Source organism: Solanum stenotomum, chromosome 7 (genome assembly GCF_019186545.1).
Source record: "Solanum stenotomum isolate F172 chromosome 7, ASM1918654v1, whole genome shotgun sequence".
NCBI classification, from domain to species: domain Eukaryota; kingdom Viridiplantae; phylum Streptophyta; class Magnoliopsida; order Solanales; family Solanaceae; genus Solanum; species Solanum stenotomum.
Window position 1 is genome coordinate 19,301,616 of NC_064288.1, and position 16,419 is coordinate 19,318,034.

Genomic DNA, 16,419 nt, shown 5'->3' on the forward strand with positions numbered 1-16,419 from the left:
GGTTACTCGCGATGCATAAACATAACTCCAAAAGGCTATAAATGACGCGGAGTTTATCTCTCAAACATATATCACATTTGGGTTTAATTTGGCTTTTAGATATATAAATATGTCCTAGATCAATAGCAACACTACAATAATATACTTTACTTTTCTTGGGGAGTTTCTCTAACTGAGAACCATCACTGTGATCCTCGTGATGATACAACGTCTTACCCCTATTGCCAGATCCATATTATACCTTGTTGGCGTGTAAAATAACAAAACTGAATTGATGGATCCATCTAAAATGCCCAATGAGGTTGGGTGAGGAGTCACCCGAACCAACACCATGATCCTATCTATATAAGTTGTGTAGAGTAGGGGGTTTGAATTATCTTAACTCTTACCCAAATAGGTGTTCAATACTACTCCCAAAAATGTGCCTTTATGCTCATAGTATTATCTATGTTGAGTTATTACTCAAAAGTACTTCTTTAAGGAATATTGGTGCTTACTTTTAATGGACTAAAACTTCTTCCTCAAACTGATTATGATTTCTTAAAACAAATCCTACCATTACTGTGAAAATAATGCATTTGAAACATGTAGTGTTCTCTTAAAACTCTTTGCTATGGTAATTTAAAATACTTGAGCTTACTTTAATTTAGTAGTCAATGCATGAAAGTAATTATGTAAAGGCTTTCAACAATTCTTAACTAAATAGGGTTCCTATGATAAAATAAGCATGAACAATCATTCAAAATCCAAAATACCTGACGAACTATAATCTCAATTATAAGAATTAAAATTCAATGATAAGAGATCAAATCATACTTAGAATTCAAAGAACTTGGGGAAAGTCACAACTTTTTGTAATAGTTATAACCTTGCGAAAAAGTCACAACCTTACAATGTGAACGACGTCTTCTTTGGAAATACTTTTCTTTTTGGTAAGTTTCAAAAACATATTTTTTTTCCTTTTTAGGCATGACATGTTTAAGACCACAAAATTAAATAATATTCTGGAACATTTTACATATTTTAGTCTACGACTCCTTGATTCAAAAGTCTTTCTTTACTTTCTTAAACTTCATGTCAAATCAAAACTAGACAAACACATGGAAACAAAAGAATTATCTATTTTACATTTTTTTCAATTATGTAAATGACCCAACCTGTTTTCCTTTAACTACACATGAGTGTTTATCAAGAACATTGCAATTCCATGACCACACGTTCTCTTAGGATCATGGAGATCTTAGGGATGCGCCTAGGCATACACAAGAGCCGCTTTAAAAAAAACTTCAAAAACAATGAATCCATAATGATACTCAACTACTATACACCATGCGAGAAACTAGAGCTCACCTTAGGAACAGGGCCTCACTACGATCCAACATCATTAACCGTTCTCCATCAAGATTGTGTAAGCGGACTTCATGTTTTTGTGGACGATAAATGGTACTCCATCAGTCCAAATTTCAATTCTTTTGTGGTTAACAGGCGACACATTTATGGTAAGATAATTTACACACTAGAACTCTATAAAAGTAATGTACTATATACAAATCATATAAACAGAGACAATTAGACAAACAATACATATTTATGTGAAAAATAATACATGATCTTTTCACATGACGACGTGCAATGATATACATTATGATCATTCTTATGACGTACAAATTGAATATGATGTCCTTCGCGTAATTGACCAACTAGGTTATAACATTTTGGTTTTTCCCTTTTGCAGGCGCTATCGAATGGTTGATACAAAAGTTGCTTGCACAAAGAAGTGGTAAACAACAAGCCTCCTAGGAAATCACATGTTTTATTTCTTTATCCATACAAAGATAAGGTAGTGAGTCCACCAACTAAATTGGTGGACGCCAACAAGCCGCGAATATATCCTAAATTGACATGGCCTACCCTCCTTGAGTTTACTCAGAAGCATCACAGAGCTGATACAGACACTCTTCAAGATTTTCAAATTGGCTTTATATGTGTTGAATCTTTGCTTGTAGTTATATTAAGTTAGACTCTAGGTTTCTCAGACTCTCCAAAATATTTGCAACACTCGTGTCAGATTTTCCAAAATGCATTACTTTTGGAGTTCTGACACACATATGTCGACATTTTTGAAGAATCCAAGCAACATATATAGAGTTAGTCATAGTATTTAGCAATTGATTTCTATTGTTTGTTATGCAGTTGAATAAATAAATAAATTCTATGGCAAAATCATAAATTTCGTTAAGGGTGTCCAAGATTTAATATATGTGTATGAAAAATGATTTTATCGATAGACTTCATACAATTTTCTATATAAATTGTATATTTTTTTGAGGTGTAGTGTCCAACTAGCAACCCTGAGTTATATGTGGCTATGCCACTGGTTGATGGAAGTTGAAATATAGGACATAGTTATCCATTTCTCAGTTAGGTTTTAGTGTATAAAACATATATTTTGTAATATTAGTCAATAATATAATGTTCTTAGTGCAATAAAATTTTATTCTTCAAATTTTATTCCATTGTTATTTTCCTACATTTGTTTTCTTTCAAAACCAATGAATCTTGTAAATATTTCTTCATGGGATCACAAAGATTTTTATTTAAAGATATCCTACACAGTACACCAAAAATGTGTAAAGCTCCAAAAATTTATAAGCTAAGATTCGAACCATTCTCCATTTCCAATTTAAGTTATGCTTAGTTTTCAAGGTTAATTCTTAATTGTGGAAATATATTTGAACATGAATTAAGGTCACGTGAATTACCCAACACCAAGTTGAGTTGGAAGCTTCCTTACCAATTAAGTTTTGATATAAGATCATACTTAGGTCAACTTCAAATGATTTTATTTCATAGTATATAATGAATTAGGTGGCCCATGACTTATTAAATTAAAGGTCTATGAGTCCTGTTTCCATCACCACCAAGTTTGCCTCATTTCTAGTTCAAAGAAAAAAGTTATGCCCATTTTAGTGAAGCCATGTCAGGTCGTCATTGTTCTATGACTGGCACTACAGATGGTGGAATGTTCCACGGACCATTGATAGTTTTTTTATAGAAATTTTCTACACGTGTTCTAGGATTACTTTGGTCCTTTTCCAAGATTTTTAGCCCTATTCTAAGTCGTTTTTGGGTGTTTTAACCAAGTATATCAGTCAACTAACTAGTTTTCCTCTCAAAATAATTAATCTAAGTATTCAAGTATCTAGAAATTCTCTCAAAACTCACCTAGGGTTCCTCTTCTCCATCAAGAACCCTAAAATTTGAAGTCAAATATTCAAGATACAAATAGAAGCCTTCAATCCATGGTTTTCCCAAGTTCTTCAAATCTTGAAACTCCATAAAAAAGATTCTTTTCTCAAGATCAAGCCAAGATTCCTAGATACCAAGAAAACTAATGTTCATCCTCAAGCTCAAGAAAAATCAAGTCTCCACCAAAGTTTTCAGTTTGATAACTTTATAATCAGGTATGTAAGACAACTCATAGTGATGAATTAGTATTTCCTCAGGCCATAAATCTCAATTCAGTCACTGTAACGTAATGTTTAGAGCTCTTTCGAGGTGTTACTGAAATATGAATGTAGTTATGTTTCTTATTCTGAGTTCCAAATTCCTTAACCATTGAGATTTTGATATCTATTATGAATATTGAATTCTAAATTGTTGTTCATACTTTGTATCACATAACCCTAATTGCTTATTGATGTTTTGTTTATAAAGGCTATTGTATGGTATTTGTTATACAATGACTTCAGACTTGAAAAGTAAGTCCATGACTATACATTTTAAATGCATGTTCCGAAAATAGTTTTTAAAGAAAGAATCAAATGGTTTCATATGTACTATTTGGCAGTTGACAAAGAGAAAGAGCATAATTGAGTTTCTTCCAAAAATACTTCTGTAAAGAAAAGTGAAAGTAAAGTAAAGAAATAGTCCCTTTCTTTGTAAAGGGTGATTGAGCATAATTGATATGGTTTGTCTTGGGAGTAGTATCGAGCACCGAATTGGGTAAGAATCTATTTTTTATTCGAAGTCCCATAAAACTATGTGGCTAATGTAGGATAGGATCGCACCGACTTTTCATGAGACTCCTCATTGCCTCAAGAAAACTTATTGGATGGATCCATAGTTATAGTTAGCATCCTTTACCCCGGAAAGGTATAGGATGGCCCTTGCAATGTTGATGAAACGTTATATCATTGCTAGACTCATATTGATGGTTTTCGGTTAGAGAAACTTCCCACACAAAGTAAAGTTTTCTATTCTCGTATTGCTTTTATTGCATATCATATCATATCATATATTTATATAAAAGAGAATCCTAGGTCTGCCTACGTGGGACCATCACAAGCTAGAATTTCCTTTTAAATTTATTTATTTCTAAAAATAGCGTTCCCTTTCATGAAAAGATGTGACTTTTAGGACGAGTTGCGACTTTTATGAAGAGTTACCCAAAAAAAGTCATTCCCTTTCATGAAAAGATGTGACTTTTACTAAAAGTTGTGACTTTTATGAAGAGTTGCGACTTTTATAACGAGTTACGACTTTTATGAAAAATTGTGACTTTTATGAAAGGTTCTGACCTTTCTGAAGAGTTGTAACTTTTCAAAGAGTTGTGACATTTCCGATAAGGCACAATAAGGATTCGTTCACACTATCCTTTGTTGTCTATAAATAGAGAGATTTCCTCTCATTTTAAAACAACGAAAATTTTGAACTTCTTCTTCTTCTTCTTCTGCACAATTAAATATCGAAGTACTTTGCTCCTATTGAATGAGTAACTGACACCATTGTTTTTGTTTCAATATACATTGTGAATAAAACTGTTCCATCCTGAGAGAATCTATTCCATTAAACCTCGGGTACTAGAGGAGAATAATTTCCTTAAGGGGACACTGTATTCAGTGGATTCAAGTTTTTCCTTTCTGTTTCATTCTATTGTTATAGATCCTGGTATATTTTTTTTACCGTCATTAATTTATGCTTATAATATTAATTGTCATTTTTTAGTACATGCTTTAAACTTTGTTGTTTATGTTTCTACAAAGTTATTGTTATAAGTATTTGTTAGTATATATAAATATTATTTATTTATTAGAAAATTTAATATCTCATGTTGATGTTCATCTAATTTCCCATAAATATCAAATAGTAATACTTCCTGGAGGCAAAAGGATAAATTATAAAATTAAATTAAAGATGATTGATTGAAGGATAAATGATAAGATGTTATAATTATCATTTCCTTTACGTTATTAATGTTTGCTACTACGTAATCTTGTATGTAAGATAATATAGTGTTTTAGTTTGAATGACTGATAGATTGTAAGTATTATTTTATAACTATTTGAATTAAATTTTCGTGCGAAGCGCGGATAATTTTACTAGTCTTATTATAAAGTACAAATGGTTTTCAGTACTTGTTCATATATTGTTTTACTTGATATGTATTCAGTCATCAGTGCGATTATTATTTTATTCAGCCATATTACATACTCGCACATTCAATATGCTAATGTCATTCGACCTGCATCTTTTTATGATGTAGATTCAGGTCTTAAGGATCATCACTAGGCGTTCCGTTGGGATCACTTCATCTACTCGTCAACATCTGGTGAGACCTCCCGCCTTTCAAAGGACTCCATTTTTATTGGTCTATAGTAGTAGCATTTTGAGGTGTCGTGGGTATTTTTACTACACCAATATTTCGATAGTCAAGGCTTCGTGGACAGGTACAATTAGACAGTTTCCAATTTTTTTCTCAAGTGTTTTATTAAACACTTACTATTTTTATTAAGTATTTTCAGATGTTGTTTTACAATTCTTTAAATGTCTTAAATGCTTATCTATTAAAGCTTCCGTGTATTCTACTGAGTCATATGTGTCATAGTTAGCCAGATCAAGGATTTTCTTGGGGCTATTAATGGTTCTCAAATGCCGGCCACGTCTAGGGTGTAGGCTCGGGGTGTGACAAAATGATCTTTAACGATAATTAATTAATCATAATAGCTTAATTACTGCTAAATATGTATTTTAGCGGTAATTAACACTCTTTGTAAATGCTTCTAAAGTCTATAGTGACGTTGGATCCAATTACAATTAACTATTGTCGATAAATTCTTAAAAAACATTAATCTACATGTTTAAACAATGCACTTCGTTCAATCTACGTGACATTTCTTTTAGTAGTCATAGTGATTGAGGAAGAAAAAATAGTATATATATATATTTATATATATATATATATTAAATCTAAAATAAACCTTAGATATTTATATAGTTGCACATCATTTGGTTGAGGATAAAAGTGAATTTTAAAACTTAGCTACTTCTAACATTTAAACATAGTTGATGATTATTTGAAATTAAATTGATTTTTTCACCCTAATTTCCTCCATGATCCCCTTCACAAACGTTCTATAATTTATTTTTCTCCATTGTCCCCACATTTATTCTCCGAGAGCTAGAGTTTATTTTATACATGAAACAATAATGAGGTATTTCACTGAATCCCAACCCTTATGAGGATTTAAGTGATGAGTTCTTCAGGAAAATTAGGGATTATAAAGGTTGAATCTTGCATTGAAGTTGATGGAAATTGAGAATGGTTAATGGGTTTTCTCCGATTTGGGTTTTGATTGGTGCTTTCATCTTCCTTAGATTGGACCCAAATGGAGCAAACCCATTAACCATTCTCAATTTCCATCAAATTCAATCCAAGATTCAACCTTTACAATCCCTAATTTCCCTGAAGAACTCACAACTGAAATCCTTAAAAGATCCCTCTTGCAATTCAGGTGCGTTTTAAAGTCTTGGCTCGGTATAATCTAGAGCTCTTATTTTATCAATACCCATCTTAATTTATTTGCTAATAACAAGCAATGCAATTTATATCACAACTTCGAGAAATCATTCTCTCTCCTTAATATATATATATATATATATATATATATATATATATATATATATATATTTCATTATTGATTCATATTGTGTAAAAAAACTGTAGCTCCCGTAGAATAAATATGATGACAATGGAGAAAAAAGATTTATGGAACGTTTGTGAAGGGAATCATTGAAGAAATTAGGGTGAAAAAATTAATTTAATTTCAAATTATCATCATCTATTTTTAAATGTTAGAAGTAACTTAATTTTAAAATTCTCTTTTATCCTCAATGAAATGATGTATAACTATAAAAATATCTAAAGTTTATTCAAGATTTGATATATATATATATATTTGTCAAGAATATATTATTTCATCCTCTCTATTTATATTTTCCTAAAGAGGTAAAAATTTGATTCATCTATTTCGAGTATTTTTCTATTATGCAAGGTCTCTTCATACCTTATCCAAGTTTTGTGCATCTTATTTAATTTGTTGTGTTGTTGATAAATTTAATGAACATAAAAAAGCACATCTTTTGGAATTTTATCAAACAACATATGTTCCTTTGGATTAAAATTATGTCTCAGCAAATCATCTTATTTAAATTCATCCATTATAGATAGTAATAATTCCCTAGCCAAAAGCTATTGGGATTTGACGAGGGTAAAGTGGACGCTTACCTTACCCCTACCTAAAATGGTTGTTCGCAAAAGACCTTGCATTCAAGTAACACAAAACAAAGTAGTAGATAGCGCAAATACAACAATAAACAGAACATAGAAAAAATTGCAATTTTGATTGTGAATAACAACGTTACATGTAAGGCAATACTATTGGGATCCTTCTAAAAGTGTGACAATTTATGAAAACCTTCCGCAGAAGTACCGATTTAAGCAACTTAGTACATAGTAATTACTATGTTCATAAATTTACAGTCCGGCAAAAAACAAAGACCAAATAAATACATTTGTTCTATTTTAAGTAGACAAAAATAAAATCAACATAGTGTTTTCTTAAAACACGACTAAAGACAATGAGATTTAATATAGTAGGAGTTTGCCTCCATCAGTTAGAATTGGGGAACCACAGAGATTAAAGTACATTTTGTTTGGAGGCAAACCAATAAAAAGTTTGATTTAGAGATACAATGTTGATAATCAGAGGACAAAGATCTCTTCAGAACGGTGTCAAATTCAGTAGCAGAGTTGAATCCTCGCGAGCTATCAGATAACTTAGCATTATCCTCCTACTAAGTGAAGGACAAAATTTCCCACAAGCAACCTTTCAATATCAACCCACAATAGTCTTCGGTAGTTTGTGATAAGCATTTGTTTAATCTTTGATGGTGATAGTGTTCAAGGTACGATGGTGTGAAAGAACATGAAAATTATGAAGGAGATTGATAGGTATATAAGGGGGAATGGGCCAAACTTTTTTTGAGCCTTTGTAGAGGTTGATTTGGGAAAGTAACTTTTGAATTTGAAGGGCGGTATGGGGAGATTAGGTTTTGCCCTGATTTGGGCATTTGATAAAAATAGATAAGTGAGTTTCCTGGTTTGTGGTGGTACCACGTCACCGGATTTAGATTAAATTTTATATATAAACTCGCACATGATTATGTCTCAAATATTCTGATCCATATATCCGTCTGTACCTAAGACTGTGATTCACGGCTTCATGTTATGACTGTCAATCAATCACTCTTACGCCTGAAATTCACAAAAGAAATGATCTAAGTGGTCGCTAACGTCTCATATAGAACACAGAGTGTCCCAGACTTCCATTCCTCCTTGCCAACATTACCAGAGAGTTATTTAATACCCTATAGTATTCAATGCATTCAACCAAGATTTTCACAACGTGTTCATGAACTTGTATGTGATGTCAAGAGCTTCTGGTTGCATGATCACCGAATACACTCTGTTTTGAACTTGTGTAGGGAGCAACTGGAAAATATCATTAACCTACCAAACACATAAACAAAGATGTCAAATTTCTGAAAGCATGTACAATATAGCAAGACAAGAATAAAGAGTAGTTTTGTGTCCCTTTCAAAACTCTGTTATTGTTATTAATTTTCATCCCGTTCACATTTTCCATCTCTACCATATGTTAGATTTTATAGTAGCTACACCTGAGTTTATACAATTGTCAAGACCTATATGTCATCTTGGTTTAATATTTTACTTGATATGAACCAAAATTTCTACACCTCTTTCGTATTAAATTTTTTCCCTATTAATTACTGTTATGTATTAGAACCATGGATTTGAACTGTTTCCTTGTGCTCTAAAAGGCAACGCACCATTCAAACATCCAGCTGCCAGATAGCAGTGTGAATTTTCATCTGGAAAAAATAGGGAGGGGGAGATGAATTCTTGAAGGAGAATAACAGATATTGACTAAGAAGGAAAAGAAAAGATAACAAGGTTAAGGTGTATACATTATTGAAATAATGGCTGCAATATAAATACATGAATTCATAACTTAAAAAGCTAAACAAAAGAGGTAAAATAAGCGAACATTATCTCCAATAACTAAAGCCAAAAATATAGCAACTGACTAATCAGATATTGCCTAACACTGTTGCCTTATTTATTTGAACCTAATCCTACTTTTAAGTTGTATATTGATACATCAGAAAGTGGAACTAATCTTCAGCTTTTGAGTCACCACTTTCAACACTCCTCCTTGACTCAAAGGCTGCAACCCTCAGTCTTTTTCTGAGAAACTCAAATCTTGCTCTAGGTAGGGCCTTAGTTAAAATATCAGCAGTTTGATAATCAGTTTTGCAGTGCACTAAGTCTATGTCTCCATTCTTTTGCATCTCCCTCAAGAAATAAAGCTTGATCTTGAAATGCTTTGTCTTTCAGGATTATTTGCCATTGAAATTGCAGCTTGATTATCAACAATGATTTCAATGCTCTTCTTTTGCTCCATGCACAAATCTGTCAGCAACTTCCGAATCCAAGGGGATTGATTCACAACTGATGCAGCTGCAATGTACTCTACCTCAGCTGTAGATTGTGCCACAATATCTTACTTCTTTGAACACTAAGAGAACATTCCAGAACCAAAACTAAAACAGTAACCTGAGGTGTTTCTCATATCATCTGAGCTACCATCCCAATCACTATAAAAAAGTCCAAGAAACTGTAAGTCTGATGCTTTTTTTTAACATTATTCCAAAATTCGCAGTACCTTTAACATATCTAATCACAGGTTTAGCTGCTTGAAAATAAATTTCGCTAGCACAAGGCATATATCTTAGAAGTAAACTCACAGTATAAAGAATATTTGGTCTCGTTGTAGTCAAGTACATTAGGCAACCTATCAGGCTTCTATAAAGTCCTTCATCAACCTTTTCAGCTCCATCTTCTCTAAAAAACTTCTCCTTTTGATTCATAGGAGTTGTAGACTTGCATTCTTCCATTTTGAACTTTATGAGAATTTCTTTAGCATATTTCTGCTAGCATATGAAGATTTCATGTCCTTTTTGCTAAATTTCCATTCCAAGAAAGTAGAACATTTCACCAAGGTCTGTCATCTAAAAAACTTCCATCATTTTAGTCTTGAACAAATTGATCAAGTCTAAATTGCTACCAGTAACTAGCAAGTAATCTACACAAAATGAACCAATGGTTAAATTATAATCTTCTTTTCTAATATAGAGTTTAGACTCACTGATATTTTTTTAAATGCCTAAGCTCAGAAGATGGGCATCAATTCTGCTATACCAACAGCTACGAGCTTGTTTTACGCCATACAATTGTTAGGATATATACTATTAACCATGTGTTTACATATACTATTTATAATAGAATAATTATTTATTCATTTTTAATAGATCATATATTCGTTTATGGTGTCTGTTTACTTATACAATAGATGATTTAGTGTGTAGAGTTTTAGCGTATACACGGATGATTAAATCATCGATTCTTAATTGAATACAATTTTTTGTTCACAATCTACGAGGAAATTGTACATGCCACCGGTTCAATTGTAGCACAATATTATATGTAGTTTATCTTGATTATGAGAGTGGTATAGTTCCAACTTCTTGTGCTAGTGCATTTTGTATGCATTGAACGAGACTGAGTAGAGATAGTTGCTTGAGACTGACTGACAAAATCATATTCTCTAAACTATTAAATGTACTTATATTCTTAATCATGCTATAACTATTGTAACACACCGGAAAACTAATGAACTAAGCTAGAGCCTAATATGTAGTCTAGTAGCCTAATGGGGTTTAATGTAAAGATAAGAGTCGTAAAATAACCTCCCCTACTTAGTACTAATATTTTAGGACTTAAACGTCAAGACATGACCCCCAAGGACCAACCAAGGGCCCTTGAGGAGGGCCTTGATTTGGAGCTAAAAAGTTGTCAAGACTGCAGACACCGATAAAATGGGCACCCACGAGCCGTGGGTGGACCCACGCCCCATAGGTGGGGTTCGTGGGTCAAGGTTGGACCTCCCCTTGACTTCCCAAAGTCTTTGTCTGAGCTACAACTTAGCAGCACGGTCCGTAGACCCACTCACGCCCCGTGGGTAGGGTTTTGTGAGTGGGGGGCTTGTGTTGGCCAAAATGAGGGGATGCAGACCCAAACCATGAATGACCAGTACGGTACGTGGGTCCTTCCACGCCCCGTGGGTGGGGGTCGTGGATGGAGGCCTGCCAAGCTGCCCCAATCTCGGCCAAAGGTGCTTAGTTTTACGTAATTTCTATTTTAATTAATTAAGGGCGGGGACGGTTCCTATTAGTTATTTAGACATATGTTAGACATATATAAGTACTTTTTAACTATTAACCAACTCTTTTATACCTCATAACTTACAAGACTCAAAATAAAAACCAACTCCCCTCTCTAATATTTCTCTCTCTAAGATTCCATTGAAGAAAAAGAACAAGGTCAAGCTTAGGGTTCAAGGAACAACCTTTTCTCTTCAATTTTGAGAGAAAATATTCCTAAGGTATGGTGGATTTTCATCTATGGGTAGCTTTCACCCATAGAGTCCCTTCAAAACTTGATTTCAAGCTTTCAATTTCCTCAAAAACCTAGGGTTTCAATATAAGTCATGGGTTCTCTTTCAAAACATTTTCAATTGGTTATTTATGGTTGATAATGGTGGATTATGGTTTAATTGATGATTAATTGAAGATTTATGACAAAACCCCCCAAGAACCCATGAATCCCCCATAATTCTAAATTGTGAATTCATGATGTGGGTTGATTGATTATAGAAGCATGTCAATTGATTATGTTTATGTTAATTGTGTTATTGAATCATTATATTACCCTATATAATGTAGAAATTCTAGATGTTTGGGTTGAATTGATTTATAGCCTTGAAGGGTAAATTATGAAGGATTGTACATGTTGATGGGAAGTGTGTATGAGCTTATGATTCACTTAGATAGTGAAGATCCTATGACTATTATGTAAGTGTGGTATTGTTGCAAGATCATTCTCCCCATACCCTTACACATGACTATGCATGAAATGTCTATGAATATGATAATGTTGTTGTGTTGATTGAAAGACTATTCTCACGAACACACTATGAATATGATGTGAAAGGTTTACTCACATGTTGATGATTCTAAGGTTGAAAGGACATTCTCACCTAATGAATCCATGAGCTATTATGATATTATGTTGGTTTGAGTGCCTAGTGCATTGTTTCATGAACATGAACTCATGTAAAGACTTAATATAAACTTTAAAGGGAATTATGCTTAGCACCGAGTGGATATGAATATGAGATGTAACCTTTTACATTAGAAAGTCTGGCTTCCCAAAGTAAGTTATCTCATGAGATGGAAACCTTTTACATTAGAAAGTCTGAGTTTCTAGTAGCAATCTCCTTATCCCATAACTATGTGCCCACATAGATTTTTAGCTAGTAGATCCACCTAAAAGCTAATATGTTAGTTCTACCTAAGGCAAGTAGGACACCTCTTTTCGGTGTGGGGGTAAGATAGCGGATTCCATGTAGCTCCCATAATCTATATCGGTTAAGGCTATATTTCCCTATATGATAAGAATATGAATATGACAAGAGCATGAACTTTAACTATGACTTCTTAAGAGGTACTACTTAGTATGAGTGTGGGGTATGGGACTCCATTTATGCATTGCACAAGTAGTCTTTAAGAGTGGTTGTGGTGAGGTTCTCTTATGTTATGAAGACTTTTGAATTATGCATGTATGATATGTATTGTTGTAAAGGATGAATTTACTTGCTACAAGTTATAAATATGAATACTTGATTGTCTATGATTGTTGGCTATGATGAGGTCAAGGTATGAGATGTATGATGCTGGTGACCTAAAAGTGGTACTTAGTCTTAGGTAGGATTATGGGATCTTACATATGTATTGCACAAGTATAGCTTTGGGTTGATAATGGTGGATTATGGTTGGATTGATGATTAACTGTTGACTTATGATAAAATCCCCCCCAAGAACCTATGAATCACCCATAATTCTAAATTGTGAATTCATGATGTGGGTTGATTGATTATAGAAGCATGTCAATTGATTATGTTTATGTTAATTGAGTTATTAAATCATTATATTCCCCTATCTAATGTAGAAATTCTAGATGTTTGGGATGATTTTGATTTATAGCCTTGAAGGGTAAATTATGAAGGATTGTACATGTTGATGGGAAGTGTGTATGAGCTTATGATTCACTTAGATAGTGAAGATCCTATGACTATTGTGTAAGTGTGGTATTGCTGCAAGATCATTCTCCCCATACCCTTACACATGACTATGCATGAAATGTCTATGAATATGATAATATTGTTGTGTTGATTGGAAGGCTATTCTCATGAACACACTATGAATATTATGTGAAAGGTTTACTCACATGTTGATGATTCTAAGGTTGAAAGGACATTCTCACCTAATGAATCCATGAGCTTTTATGATACTATGTTGGTTTGGGTGCCTAGTGCATTCTTTCATGAACATGAACTTAAGTAAAAACTTAATATGATTTTTAAAGGGAATTATGCTTAGCACCGAGTGGATATGAATATGAGATGGAAGCTTTTACGTTAGAAAGTCCGGCTTCCCAAAGTAAGTTATCTCATTAGATGGAAACCTTTTATGCTAGAAAGTCCGGGTTTCTAGTAGCAATCTCCTTATCCCATAACTATGTACCCACATAGATCTTTAGTTAGTGGATCCACCTAAAAGCTAATATGTTAGTTCTACCTTAGGGAAGTAGGACACCTCTTTTCTGAGTGGGGGTAACACACCGGATTCCATGTAGCTCCCATAATCTATATCGGTTAAGGCTATATTTCCCTATATGATAAGAATATGAATATGACAAGAACATGAACTATAACTATGACTTCTTAAGAGGTACTACTTAGTATGAGTGGGGGTATGTGACTCCATTTATGCATTGCACTATTAGGCTTTAAGAGTTGTTGTGGTGAGGTTCTCTTAAGTTATGAAGACTTATGAATTATGCATGTATGATATGTATTGTTGTTAATGATGACTTTACTTGCTACAAGTTATGAATATGAATACTTCATTGTCTATGAATGTTGGCTATCATGAGGTCAAGGTATGAGATGTATGATGTTGGTGACCTAAAAGTGGTACTTAGTATTAGGTAGGATTATGGGATTATACCTATGCATTGCACAAGTATAACTTTGGATTGCTTATGATATGGTTTGACTTATGTTTCTTCACAAATGTGCATGATGATTTTTAAACTTGATAAATGCATGATTCTAACTAAATGTACCTTTTGAGCATGTTTTAAGGATTTTTACGCATGGCTTCCATACTTAGTACATTTTTGTGCCAACCCATATTTTCTACCTTTTTCTATAAGTATAGGTCCCGGTCGTTGAGGTTGTGGCATGGATTGATTCTCTCCTTGCCTTGGTGAGTCCTCATGGTTCGAGGACAAGAGTTATTCTTTCTAGTTTCCTTTCGTATGTTCAACTTTGAGACTTTATTGTAAAAAGGGCTATGACCCTATTGATTCTCGATTGTACTAGATGGTTTATGGAGACAATATATAGACTTCTATTTCAATTTTATGAAAAGACTTTGATTGTAAAAAGTTTTAAATTTCGCATCATTTCTATTAGTTACATCTAGGGGGTACCCCTGGGTCGTGACAACTACTATGATAAACATATGTTAATTATCGTTTTTATTTATTAAAAGGTGAGATTCTAAGATGGGTCAATATGCCTGGTAGATTGGATGATGATACTATATATTGGTGAAATAATAAGTTAGTTGACGGAATGCATGTCTCAATATATAGATTAATGATATTCCTTTTTGAGAAACTTATAATTTTTCACCGTGTCCAACCCTGCAAGTAGATTTATAAATTCGACACATGAAATAAGTAACACGACCCGAGTCTACACCCTGGACATGGCCGACACTCGAGAACCATTGATGGTCCCCAAGTGAACCCTCATCCTGGTTGACTACAAGCGGAAGACTAACTCAAGCATACACAAGCTTAAAAACTGAATTAAATTCAATAAACTCATCTTTAAAATAATCTGAACAATACTGAATGGAAAACTAAGAGTTTGTAAAAACAACTCAAAGAAGATACATACTAAAAACTACTCAACTTTGTCTATCTATGAACCCTCTACTATTACAGAAGGATATCAGGACAAGACCCACGACATCTCAAACCTACTAATTGTAAGATAAAAGTGAAGTCCTCCGGAATATAAGAAGGCTCACCTAAGCTGACTAGAATATCTCATGACCTCAACGAAATGCCTGTTGATGATACTGAATACATGTGTCTGCATCATGAAATGATGCAGGCCAATGGGCTCAGTACATAGAATGTACGAGCATGTAAGGGGAATTCTAAAGAATAAAACATAAGCTTGAACTGATGGTAAAGAAACATACTTACCTCTTCTCAACTCAAAGAAACATAGTTCAACTCAATGATAAGATATTCAACTCAGGGAAATAAGGCTCAACCAAATAATAAGATACTTGACTCTGAATACTCAACTCTAGATACTCAACTCAATATAAAGCAACAATACATATGCAATATATGGAAAGCTTTTAAAACAGTAGAAAGCAACTCAGTTTGTATGCAAGGATACCAGATAAACTATGCTTGTATATGAAAATAGAAAGTAAACTATGTGTATATAAGAATACAAAATATCTCTGTGGGAGTTTCTCAAACCGACAATCATCACTATGAGCTATGTGATGATACAACGTCTTGCCTCACGCTACCAAGGCCTTCTTATACTTTGCTGGGGTATAGAACCTACTACTAAGTGGATTCACTAGTCTATGCTAAAATCATTAAGAAATCATATAAAAAGTATGACCCTTTCTACCCATGCTGACTACATGATTTATGGGGGCTGTGAGTTATCTGAACTCTCCCCCATATCGGTGCTCAATACTACTCCCAAAATATACTAGCTCATATGTTTAAAAGCATAACTTTTCTTTGGTTTGAGATTATTACTCAAAGAT

General features: G+C 33.4%; 1 protein-coding gene and 1 pseudogene across 1 annotated transcript; one reads left to right on the forward strand and one right to left on the reverse strand.

Annotated features, from left to right (window-relative positions):
* Window positions 1-1,177: 1,177 nt before the first annotated feature.
* LOC125869717 (gibberellin 20 oxidase 1-like) lies at window positions 1,178-2,020 on the forward strand (annotated as a pseudogene).
* A 6,720-nt stretch (window positions 2,021-8,740) lies between these two features.
* On the reverse strand, window positions 8,741-10,320 carry LOC125869718 (uncharacterized). Its single transcript, XM_049550166.1, has 3 exons — window positions 10,089-10,320; window positions 9,771-9,904; window positions 8,741-8,851 (listed from the first exon to the last, which is right to left on the reverse strand). The coding sequence occupies exons 1-3, from the start codon at window positions 10,318-10,320 to the stop codon at window positions 8,741-8,743; spliced, it is 477 nt and encodes a 158-aa protein (XP_049406123.1).
* Between the last annotated feature and the right edge of the window lie 6,099 nt (window positions 10,321-16,419).

Excerpts from the sequence above, each read along its gene's own strand:
- LOC125869718 (XM_049550166.1), bottom strand. The coding sequence starts at position 10,320 with ATGGAAGAATGCAAGTCTACAACTCCTATGAATCAAAAGGAGAAGTTT. Across the intron at positions 9,905-10,088 it reads TGTGATTAGATATGTTAAAG|CTGAGGTAGAGTACATTGCA; the intron begins GTACTGCGAATT and ends CACAATCTACAG. Across the intron at positions 8,852-9,770 it reads ATCAAGCTGCAATTTCAATG|GTTAATGATATTTTCCAGTT; the intron begins GCAAATAATCCT and ends TGTGTTTGGTAG.